Source organism: Anabrus simplex, chromosome 1 (assembly GCF_040414725.1).
Source record: "Anabrus simplex isolate iqAnaSimp1 chromosome 1, ASM4041472v1, whole genome shotgun sequence".
Taxonomy (NCBI): Eukaryota; Metazoa; Arthropoda; class Insecta; order Orthoptera; family Tettigoniidae; genus Anabrus; species Anabrus simplex.
This window is the reverse complement of record NC_090265.1, coordinates 527,521,176-527,534,376: the sequence shown is the minus strand read 5'-3', so window position 1 is coordinate 527,534,376 and position 13,201 is coordinate 527,521,176. Positions and strand designations below refer to the sequence as shown.

At 39.4% G+C, this 13,201-nt stretch overlaps 1 protein-coding gene across 1 annotated transcript in view; it reads right to left on the bottom strand.

The window, feature by feature from the left end:
• Window positions 1-13,201, bottom strand: part of LOC136869059 (uncharacterized) — a 255,307-nt gene that overhangs the window by 229,174 nt on the left and 12,932 nt on the right. The window contains exon 2 of the mRNA XM_067144821.2: window positions 1,658-1,820. Coding sequence (XP_067000922.2) covers window positions 1,658-1,818 — 161 coding nt within the window. The 5' untranslated portion in view covers window positions 1,819-1,820. The remainder of the gene's footprint in view (window positions 1-1,657; window positions 1,821-13,201) is intronic.

Genomic DNA, 13,201 nt, shown 5'->3' with positions numbered 1-13,201 from the left:
TTGTGCAAAGTCTGAAGCCAGTAAACCTGGATGATTAGAGATGGACACACTTTCCGTGGATTCGGCTAACGACAATTCATCAATATGAATAATGTTGGCAGCAAATGGAGAAATAACAGCTTCAGGACCAGTCTCAAAACAAGATGCAACGGTCTCAGCACTACAACCAGCAGCCACCAGGCCAGAATCACCAATACTTCTACTCAGTTCACTTCCCATGATATTGTGAGGAGATGGAACCACTGCTGGAATCAAATTGTCACAAAATGTATCTTCCCCAAATTCTGTAGGTTCATTTATTTTTCAAGCAATACCATCTGTTGTGTCCAAAAAGTCATATTAATCAAAACTGTCAAGCATTTCCACAAGCTCGTCTGGAAGAAATGGTGGAGGTGAACTCACATTGTCACTATCAGATTCACAGTCACTTGCAGTCTCCTTATGGGCATCTTCCAAAAAATAATGAAGTTCATCCTTTTCTTCGACATCAAGATCTGAACCAATGTCCGATGATCCTGGCTCAGGAATTAACGCCATTATTCTCCTTGTGCGATTGGATAAATGCCTGATTTTCTTCCTAAAATTGAAATGAGTATCGTTACATAAAATATGTAACTTATAACATATGGTTTCTGTCACAGAAGATTGAATAAAAATCATGTGCATTGTGCACAAAAGTTTGAAACAAGAGGAGCTATATTGAATATTTCAGAAAATTCTAAAACTTACAGGTATTACTGAATATTTGGCACTGTGCCATTTCTGGCACACTTGTACAAATAGCAGCTCTCTCGTAAATTTGGTAATGTGCCAAAAATGGCACGCTATAATTCAACTTATTATAACTACTCTAATTTAGTGTTTAGAAGAAAATAACAAGCATTAGACAAAATTCTAAACCTTCCTGCTTATAATTTGACAACTGGAAACTATTGTTTTAGCTCTACGAACACGATTTGAAACATATATTTACCTGCTGCACAGGTTGACCACGCTTTCTCTCCGCCATGTTCACTCAAAGTGGATGCAGTACACAGTTACACCGGCAGATGGAGACAAAACTCTTTCCACTTGCTGTAGAATGTCCAACAAATACATACAGTAGTCTTAAGGAAATATGTAAAGCTTAACTTGATATGATAATATTTTTTAAATATCAGTGTGCCAAAAATGGCACATCGTCAAGTTAAGGGTTAATTAAGGTTGAGCCTGGTGTGAAAATAGGAAATCACAGAAAACCATCTTCAGCGCTGCTGACAGTGGGGTTTGAACCCACTATCTCCTGAATGTAAGCTGACAGCTACGTGACCCAAACCACAAAGCCACTTGCTCGGTCACTATAGAGGTCAATATAGAGACAAGTTGAGATACTACAGTACTTTATAATGCCAGCAAAAATAGAGTAGTCAACCGATGTACTATATTTCACTGTCATCCTTAATTTTGCATTTGAGAGAAATGGAAATGATCTTAACAGACTCCACAATAACCAACCCTAAAGCACAGTTCTATTGCTGTGTATCTTTACAACCATTATTTATAGCATACAACTGGTCATTGACCAACTTACATGCAATCTCTTCAGTATGTTTCTTTGCTGAAATAAGTTTTAACAACATAATTTATTTTATAAATATTTAATCACAATATATCATACCTTTCTTGCTCCATATCTGAGTCTGCAGCAAACGATACCATTTTCCCCTGAAGATGTAGTTCAACGCCTCCACTAGTTTCACTATCATTGCCAAACATATCGTTCACATGATAGAAGTTATCTTCTTCAGCCACCTCTTCTTCTTCTTCTTCTTCGTACATCTCTGTTTAAAATACCACTAATTATTATGAGAATGATTTACAAACTCTGTTCAACAATCATAACAATCATGTTGACTTTCTTTAAGGAACACAATGTACCCTCTGACCTCTACTGGAAATATTATAAGCTTACAAGACTGCAAATGAATATAATGAGCTTTAGGTGCCAAGATATCACAGTACTCCAAATTAAAACTAAACTAAACTTAACAAAGAAACTATTAGAGTCCTAAATAAACATGAATATGGCAGTGAATCAGGGTTGGAAAAGAAAAAGGTTTTTTTTTTTTGTTAAACCTGTAATTTTTTAACGATATTTAATTTAGTTATTAAATTTATCCAGTTGTGGCTTCTTATTAACTATAGAGAGTGAAGCAAAATTTGCGCACTCGGGCATCGCAGAGCGACTCTTCACATGGCATCTTCCATTTTAAACAAATGTCTCTCACAAAAGTTCGTCCTGCAAGTATATCCAGAAGGAAAAGGTTGAAAAGTGGCAATCCGGCAACACTGTAACAACATGTAGGGTAACTACCTGTGACCACGTGTTAGTCGTGCTGTACAGCTGGTGCAGTGGATAGAGTTCTGGGTTAGCATGCAGGAGGTCGAGGGTTCGATCCTGGGTTGAGAGGCTTTTTTTTTTATTTGCTAATTTCTATCGGACATTACATACTGTAACACAGTAAGACACCGTTTTTTAGGTCACATGTATCCTACATTTAAAAATTTAGTAACGCTGAACACATTGTAACGCATCTAGTAGATGAAGTGGTACGAATAAATTCACGCCCACGACGTGCAAAGGGCGTCTTTCAAAGCTGACCAATGTTCGTTCATTTCTAGGATCGTAGTATGTAAGTGCAAATGGTTTCTAGAGAACCCGCTGCAATCGCTGTTGACGATTACGATGCCAGATACCATACAACCTGGACTACATTTATGAAATAAAAAACATACACCTCAACTCAGAATCGAACCCTCGCCCTCCTGCACGTTAACCCAAAACTCTACCCACTGCTCCAACGGTATAGTACGACTAACATGTGCTGACAAAGGCAGTTACCCCACATGTGGTTACAGTGTTGCCAGATTGCCACTCTTCAACGACCTTTTTCTCCCGGATATACTCGCAGGACGAACATTTGTGAGAGACCATTTCTTATTGCTGGCGTGTGAGGAGTCGCGCTGCAACACCCGAGTGCACGAACTTCGCTTCACCCTGTATTGTCCCCGTCAAATTTGGCGATCTTGAGAATATTTCCAACAAGCTAATATTAAAAGTTTTATTGTTTGCCAGGAGCTGTAAGTTGTCATTTGGGAAGTAGTCAGCGAGCTCTGAACCAGTTTTTTTTATTCATTCAGAGGGGCGATGCATTGATCCAGCCTCGACAAGGCCAAGGTAAATCACGTGACGAGTCCATGTGCTATCTTGCCACACGCAAACGACTGACAGCCAGTTTCCAGAACAGTCAGAGCCAATTACAAGTGACTTAACAACCAATTACCATCTTCGTAGAGTACACACCTCCCAAACCAAGGTTATAAAAAGCCTTGTTCCGAGTAAATCACTCTCTATGCTGCTTTGTGCTACGCTGCTGCTCTTGGATGTTTAATTCTCTGCTGTGCGACGCTACGTTACTCGACCACGTGGGAAAATAACTTTGCAGTTTGAGCAGACGCCTGTTCTGCCACAATTTAGTGGAATAGTTGACTAACTCCTATGGAGTAAAATTCTACTTAAGAACCAAGTTAAGTGTGACTATCCAGGAGAACGTTCAGAATTCTGCGTGTTTTTGTGCATATCTTAACGTTTGCCATCTCAGTTACAGCTTACACGTCCGGAACGCAACAGAAGTCATCCTGAAGGTCATTGTGCGTCAAGATGAATAATTCCTCAAGAATCTACAACTCAACTTCATCGTGGGACGTCTGCTGCCGTGTCTCCATGGATTTCTAAAATGTGAGGCGTATCTGCTCAAGTGAAGTTGACTGACCGGGAAATGCTGGAATGATTGACTACTACCTCGGATCGAACCTCATCTAAAACTTGAGTACCATTTAACAATTTTATTTCTGTCTCATCTTTTGTAAAACTAGAGGTCTTTCTTCTTTAAATCGTAGATCTATTAGTTTTGTTGTAGTTAGAAACATTTCATTTTTTCATTTCTTGAGGTGTCGTGGTAGACGAGTGTCATGTGTGTGAATGAAATTGGAATCTATTAGAGTAGATGTGTAGTTTGTCTTTGAATGATTTCCCATGCACATGAGCTAGGTATTTAAAAATCACTGACCACGCGATAAACCTTATTTCTTTGTAATATTGAAATTAATCGGACTTGAATTTACGTGTACAACTTGTGAGATAGGGTCGAACCTAGTGTCTTTTTAAGATCACTTGTATTCTTTAGGATTGAGTCATCTAATTTTACGATATTTCATGAGGATTGATAGATGTAATAATCACTTGAATAATAATAAAATTAACTAAAGATCGGGTAAAAGAGAATTAAACACTCGTGAGCCATAAATTATCTTAGATTCCTTATATGTGAGATTTAATGTGCTCTGTTCATGAAGTGTCGGGAATATGGCAAATCCTGTGGGATATTTATTATGAAATTGGATAATTTATTGTGATAATTGACTTGTTCTTGTGTCACTGGGAGCACATGGGAACTTATTGTAAGTGGAGCACGTGTTGCGTGTGTAATTCATGGATAGGGAATAATAATAATAATGCGATCGAGGCTCACGAACGCGGTAGTTGCGACTTGGAACCCATGTGATGGTAGTGATTACGGATTTTATTGGAATCTTCAATTATAATTCCAAAATTTAGATGAATCTCCATTGTTGTGAGAAGAATATTTCAACCTAAATGATATCCTTAACTTCGATCACTAGTCACTATTGATGAAAGAGTAATCTCCGTGCACGAATTTATCTTCTACTGAATATTGACGTGACCATGCTTAAAAATTAAGAATAAACTTATAAGGACAGGATTCGATGTAAATAATGTATATAAAATACGCGTTTCCCAGTATGAATGTGTGTGTGTGTGTGTGTAAATATGAGTATTTTCCTTGTATCTTGATTGTTCCATTTGATTTTATCTGGTCGTGTACTTGTGGCGACGCAGATTATGCTCATCGTGGTGCGCCACCTTGAGAAGTTATTTTGAGCCTTTAAGGGAAAATTTAATAAGTTTAAGTCGAGGAAGACTAGGAAAGGATTTTTATTTGTTAATTAGTGTGATTTAAAAGGAAAGATCATCTCGTTCTTTTCGCAAAGGCAAGTGATTTTGTAAATTAAATTATTATTTAATTAGCTCACATGTGGTTAACAAAATTTTCCAACAGATTTATATTTAAATTTTGAAACATTTTTTTAAAAATTAATCTGAAATGTAAATGCCATGCTAATATCAGAATTAAATGTTCACAAATGGCATAGTTATCTTGAATTCTGGTGATGATGAGTCACAATAATTAATTGGAGAATAATTATTTAAAAATGTAAATGATAATTGCCATGTGGATCATGCAGTGAGATACATTAATTAGAAACACGATCATGTGATGGTAAAGACCATGTTAATCAAACAAAGCTAGAGATTAATAATAATAATAATAATAATAACAACAACAATTAATTAATCAAGAAATTTTGAAATTAATTTTAATTTTTACTAGAGCTTATACTGGTGTAAGTGACAAATGACACATACTTTAAATGTAAAAATTTATTAGAATTCAGCCTAAACCACGTGTTGAGACTATTGTTAATTCATGAAACCTTTAACTACTTTTGTTATGGAACTATAAGCGAGACAGCTGTCTAATTGGTTTGTAAAATACTTTTGTTAAAGTTTTGAATTCTTTCTGCCAGATATTTAATTTTAAAAGGCAGCAAAGGCCTAATTTTTCGTAGATTTTCATTCCAGAATAATAAGGCTGGACTTCAAGGAATACGTGTGTTTCTCAAACTGCGGAAGAAAAGAATATTATGAAAGTTCATTATAAACAAACCCACCAAGGATATTTTTCTTTTTGTGATATGCTTATGTCAATAAATGTCAGAGTGTTATTTTTAAAATTTATTATCTTTGCCTGGTCATCAACCCCTTTCCCTTAAATGCCTCTAGAAAACTATAGCAATGAACGAACTGTCCCCCTTGGGATCTCTCGCTCACTGGCTGGGCTCAGCTAGGCAATATTGGGGGCATCAAGATGGCTTAATCCACCGTGGGGCCTCGAGATTCCATCATGGGTTTCGATGATGGGCTTATCCAAGCTTGAAAATGATCTTGTGCTGTCCAGTGTTCACGACATTGACAAGATCAGATGACCAGTTAAGTTAGGCTGACTCTGATACATTTATTCGCCCAAATTCTTGTGGCTAACATAAGCACATGTTAAATGTAACTTATATGGATCTTGTTTAAGATAAAATTCTTGCTGGTGATAGGAAATTTAAATTTATTACGATGATGTAATTAACTAAAATTAGGCTAATAATTGTGACCGATATTGGTAAAAATTCAGAACTTTCATGGTATCAACAAATCATTGCCTTTGCTATTAGATGGGTTCGATTCCAAACATTCCCACATCCCGATCGGAATCCTTCTCTTATCAGAATAGCCATTTAATGAATTATTGTCACTATGGAGGACTTAAGGCAGATGTTGTTGGCTATGGAGGAGAGACTTGACGCGAACTTGAATGCTAGCCAAGCTAATTTACAGGAGAAGCTTAATGACAATCAGGTGAATTTAGAGAAAGGACTCTCTGGTCTCAGCGACAGTCAGGCTAACCTGGAAAAATCTTTTAACGATAGCCAGGTGAACTTAGATAAGAAACTTAGTGACCTTAGTGACAATCAGGCGAACTTAAATGTTAACCAAGCAAATTTAGAGAAGAAACTTAGTGATACTCAGGCTCACTTAGAGAAAGGACTTAGTGACGCTCAGATAAACTTAGAAAAATCTCTCGGCGAAGCCATAGAGGAAAAACTCACAGACATTAAACACCAAACTGAGGAAGGTTTTGGGAAAATATGTGCGGACATTAAGCTCTTTAATGGTAAGTTAGCTTCAATGCAAAGCGAGTTCATGATAGTTAAGAGCGATTTCGCGACCATGAAGAAGGAAGTCAATGAAAACATCGCTAAATCCATGGCAGGCATGTCCAATGAATTTAGTGAAAGGTTGGCTAACGTTCAACAGGATATTTTGACCCGAATAGACAAATACAAGGGCGAAGTTGAACAATCATTCCTGAACATTAAGGAAAAGATTGACGATAACGCCGAGGACCTTAAAGCCACTAAACTGGCTTGGGCAAAGAAATTTACCAGACTAAACGAAAATTTAAAACAGGTCGAGAAGGGCATCCTTGACGAAATCAAGACATCCCAAGCTGACAATTCAGAGTGGACGGACCACTTTTGCAAATCACTTGAGGATAGTCGGTCCGAAATGAAGTCAATTAAGGCCACCTTGATTAATGAAATCCACAAGGACAAGGTTGAATCTAAAACTGACACTGACGGGATACGAAAGGAATACACGGACGGAATTAAGGAGCTTGTTCATGAAATACACCTCCTAAAAATTCAGAATGAAAACACTAGCACGATCACTAACTCGTTGCTAGAAAAGCAGGCGTTACTGGAGCAACGCATAACCAGCACAGTTCAGGCATCTACTCCACGGGCAACATTAGGAACATGCGCTGCAAATCCGATCGACATTTCTTCAGGGCCAACGGTAAATACACCTCAATTAAATACGACTGGTCAGACGCAGATAGTCAACATCATTCATCTTCATGAGGACCAGCCAAAGAAGTTCAATAATGCCAGAGGTAACGTAACACCAAAGGGCTTCATTAACAAACTACAAGACTACTTTCGTGATGCGAAGATCCCACCTGAAAGGCAGTTGAGAGTCACTGAAAGGTTTCTAGAGAATTCACTGCATACCTGGTTTGTGGCGTTTCGATTTTCGTTTGACGATTTCGAAGGTTTCAAGAAGGCATTCCTGGAAAAGTACTGGAATAGCGACGTGCAACACAACCTCAAAACGTAGCTATATGCCAGGAGATATGCGTCTTCTATGCCCACTAAATACGCAGATTTCTTTTCCAGCCAATTACATAAATTACGAGAACTAGACTCACCGCCGTCAGAACCTGAATTGGTCAAGGTGATCATACGACAATTACCAACTGATGTGCAGAGGATTATGATAGCCTCGAACACACAAACAGTAATCCAGGCTGAGGCATTATTAAGGCAGCTGGACATGACGTCCAAGGAACCAGTTCATCAGGGACGAAATCTGGAGCCTCAAATCCACCAAGTTACCAGGAGTAAGGAGGATGAATCGAAACCGATCAACCAAGGGAGAACGTGGCAACGTAACCCTGGAGGGCAAGATTCGCCTTGTGATCGATCGCCCGTACGTCGAAATAGGCCCATCAGAAACTGGGAATATTCACGACGTAACGAGAGAAAGCGACCATACTCAGACTACCGAAGGAGCTGGAGACAAAACCAGGACTTCCGCCAGTCAAAAGGACGGAGAGATTGGCGAGAAGAAGAGAAAGAGAGATACCTCAAGGACCTGCAAAACTCGACACAGGAGAGCAAACAATGGCGAAGAGCGATCCAAAACCAGGATACCAACCCGGATATCGTGGGAGCGGAAAGCCTTCAATATCAAGAGGCTAAGGCTCGAAAAAGCCAACAAAATAACTCGAGTCAGGAGCACAGCCAAGGTGCCGTGAAAAAAAACTCCATCTCCAGTAAGGGAAGATAGCCTGAATCCTGAGAGCATGGTCAGAGAATGTCAAGAATGGATTGTGGTACAGGTCGACTCATGGACTACCAAGTCCGATGATCTATTGGATGAAGTTGGTCAGCGTAACACTGAAATACCATCAACTCTACCTATAATTTCAGCACGAATCTGTAATATTCATGTCAAATATCTCATCGACACTGGGTCAACTATTAGCGTCATTTCTACTGCATTTTTGAGAGATCTCAGGAACAGAAATGATATACCTGTCATACCGGTATCTCATGTGAAAATTAAGGGCATTTTACAGGATAAGTCTGTCATGTGTAAACAACAGACGTTGTTGGATGTTGAGATTGGAAGAACGATATTTCCTCACGTATTTCTAGCCATGTCCAACATTAAATTCAACATTATCCTGGGCGCTGATTTTCTAATGTCATACCAGGCTATGATCGACATGCAGTCAAACTCCATCCACTTCAAGAAGGCAGATTTCTTTGAGACCACTACATTTAATCCTTCAGACGTAAACGATCCAGACGCCTATTGTGGGGAGTCGAACGTCTTATCTCCGAGGGAAACCGAAGACCATGAGGCTTCCGAAGAAATTTTAATGGCCATGGATAAACTATTAGAAGAAGGTGACAATGATGTACACCCCTTCAATCTAATCTCTGACAAGTCAAGACAAGCCATGGGTACCGAAGAGGAACAGATCCTGCTTCGAAATTTACTGCTGAAGTACAAGAACTTGTTCGATTCCAAACCAGGTCTTATTCCCGACTTTCAGTACTCACTTCTTGTGACAGACCGGCTACCTTTCAAGAAGCCTTATCCGATACCAGAAAAATTTCACTCCAGAGTAGGCAAGATCATAGAAGAGATGGAAAGGGATGGAATCATCATGAAAGCTCGAAGTCCATTTGTTAACCCTTTAGTAGACGTTTATAAGCCAGATGGATCGCTACGCGTGTGTTTGGATGCCCGTTCTGTAAATGCGAAGCTAATCCCAGAGAATGATCAGCCTCCGACGATTAAAGACATCATTAGAAAATTTAAGGGTATGAGATACTCCTCTTCTGTTGACTTTACATCTTCCTACTACCATATTCTGCTTGAAGAAAAATCCAGGTTACTGACAGGGTTATTGATTTTCAATACGGTCAAAATGAAAATAATCACTTGTAATACTGACAGGGTTCATATACGACCAGCAAACGTACGTTTTCTGTTGGCTTCCGTTTGGAATCCGTAACGCTGGCACCGCGCTTATCCAAGCACTTGACAGATGCTTAACTGATGAGGTAAAAGCCTTTACCACAAGGTACGTTGATGATTTGCTCCTAGCGACTGAAACCCTAGAAGAACACATGGTTAAGTTGGAGAAACTCCTCAAGAATTTGTCCGATACTGGCTTCCATGTGAATCTGAAGAAGTCCCGTTTTTGCAAGCCCGAGATCCTATTTCTAGGACAAATCATAGATGGCGATGGCGTGAAACCCGATCCAGTCAAGATCGAAGCCATCAGCAACTTCCCTAAGCCGGTTAAACAGGTCTGACAATTCATGGGAATGGCCCAATTCTTTTCGAACCACTGTCGAAACTACACTCAGACAGTAGCTCCTTTACAAGATCTCTTAAGGAAGGACAATAAATGGAAGTGGAACGCCGAATGTGACAAGGCCTTCGCTAAAACTAAAGAAATGCTCCTAAACAATGTCAAGTTGGGATACCATGATTTTACCAGACTTTTTATTCTACAAACACATGCCTCAAACATCGGGATAGGAGCAGTTCTTTTTCAAGAAGAAACTGAAAACCCTGAAAACAGGACATACTTGGCTTTCATCAGCAGGAAAATAAGGAAACACGAGAAACATTACTCCGCAACTGAGCTAGAAATGCTATCCATAGTTTATGCTCTTAAATATTGGCAGAAATTGATTTATGGATTTCCCATTGTTGTTAGGACTGACCACCGTGCATTAACCTTCATGTTAAAAACAACTATGGCTTCTGAACGAGTCTTCAGATGGACACTCTTTGTACAACAATTTAATCTTCAGTTAGAACATTGCTCTGGAAAAAACAATTTGCTGGCCAACTGCTTAAGCAGAAATCCTAACTCTGTAGCCGTGGAAATACATCAGATAGAATTAATACAGGAAGACCACGAAGTTCTACGTAGACTTGGTTATCTTCGACAGGCACAGAAACGAGACTTTAAGTTACGACCTATCATTGACTGTCTCGAAGACAAACTCACTCCAGACGAGCCAGAATTTAGGAAAATCAGGAGGCAAGCTAAGAATTTCCGCTACGTAAATGGAATCCTCTACAAGTTTATTGACCCAGCCAAGACGAAATTACGAGCCGTCATGCCACCGAAACTGCAGGAACCTCTTACCTGGCACATACATAGGATTACAGGTCATGGTGGAGTGGATAAAACTGTTGCCACAATATTAGAATCATTCACGTGGGAAGGATTGAGAATTTTCGTAAACGATGTCATCAGGATGTGCGACACTTGTCAGAGGAAGATGTACAATATTATATGGAAGGATCCACCTTTCAATACTCCGTAGTAAGTTGAACTAAAAAGTAGTTACAACCTGTTTATTGGGACCGGTTTCAACACATTTCAAGTATCATCATCAGCCAATTAGCAAAGATCTTAAAACAACTAATATATTGAACACAGGCAAAAAAAATTAACATTGTATCATATCGTAGCAATTCAGTTAATGTTCAAAACACAATAATCGCAGTCCCCCAGGGGCTCTGAACTTCGGAGCGTGCGTTGGCGACCACGGGGCCCTAAGCTGAGTCCTGGCATTGCTTCCACTTACTTGTGCCAGGCTCCTCACTTTCATCTATCCTGTCCGACCTCCCTTGGTCAACTCTTGTTCCTTTCCGACCCCGACACTTAGGTTTCCGAGGGCTAGGGAGTCTTTCATTTTCACGCCCTTCGTGGCCCATGTCTTCCTTTGGCTGATATCTTCATTTTTCGAAGTATCGGATCCCTTCCATTTTTCTTTCCTTCCCACCCTCCATCCCCCAGGGGCTCTGAACTTCGGAGCGTGGGTTGGCGACCACGGGGCCTTTAGCTGAGTCCTGGCATTGCTTCCACTTACTTGGGCCAGGCTCCTCACTTTCATCTATCCTGTCCGACCTCCCTTGGTCAACTCTTGTTCTTTTCCGACCCCGATGCTATTAGGTTTGCGAGGGCTAGGGAGTCTTTCATTTTCACGCCCTTCGTGGCCCTTGTCTTCCTTTAACCGATATCTTCATTTTTCGAAGTGTCGGTTCTCTTCCTCTTTTTTCCTCGAATTAGTGTTATATAAAGGATTGTTGTCCAATTGTATTTCCTCTAATAACAATAACCACCACCACCACCCCCCTCTAATAAATGTTCCCCACCCCCTTTCTCTATTTATCATTTCTTTATTAATTACTACGGCAAGTTGTTTTGAGTTGAACCTCGTATTTCTTTCATTATTTCTTCCTATTTTTTAATATATTTTTATTTGGCTTTATTTTTTTAACGTTTTAAATTATTTTAAAACCTATATATCCACTTTGAATTTGACGAAATTAAATCCTACACTGTTTTCCTAAGACTTCACTCACGTCACCTTTTACTCTTCGGCCGGAGAAACAAATGCCTACAACACCTGCCTAGCAACGACTTTACATAAGTGCATACTTGATCTGCTTATGAACTTCAGCTATATTTGTTTTCGGCGCAAGATAGTGATGTTCTGTTTACTCTCTTGACTGCGATTATTGTGTTTTGAACATTAACTGAATTGCTACGATATGATACAATGTTAATTTTTTTGCCTGTGTTCAATATATTAGTTGTTTTAATATCTTCGCTAATTGGCTGATGATGACACTTGAAATGTGTTGAAACCGGTCCCAATAAACAGGTTGTAACTACTTTTTAGTTCAACTTACTACGGAGTATTGAAAGGTGGATCCTTCCCTATAATATTGTACATCATCTTATTTCTCTATTCAATACGGAACAATCATGAAGTTTTTAACTTTAAATAACTTGTCAGAGGGTCAAACCAAGTTCTCATTTATTACAACAAAGTCCCATTCCTATTTTGCCATCTGCTACGAAAGAACTCTACGCAATGGACCTGTTCGGTCAAATTTCAACTTCGAAGAGGGGAAATCGCCATGTGATTGTGACCATCGATGTATTTTCGAAATACGTGACACTGTATCCTATCCAGAAGGCCACTACTAAATCTGTTCTATGGAGAATCACCCAGAATATAATTCCTCATGTGGGAAAGCCTAAGGCGATATTAACAGATCACGGACCACAATTCACCTCGGCCGAGTTCAAGCAAGCCATGACACAACTAGGCGTCAAACATGTCCTAAATTCTGTAAGACATCCATCCAGCAATCCAGCGGAACGTGTAATGCAAGAACTGGCTAAATTCTGTAGGATACTCTGTGGAAATGCACATTGGAAATGGGTAGATGTACTCCCGATCATCATGGAGTGTTCTAATGGTACTATTCATGAAGCAACCTCCCAGATTCCAT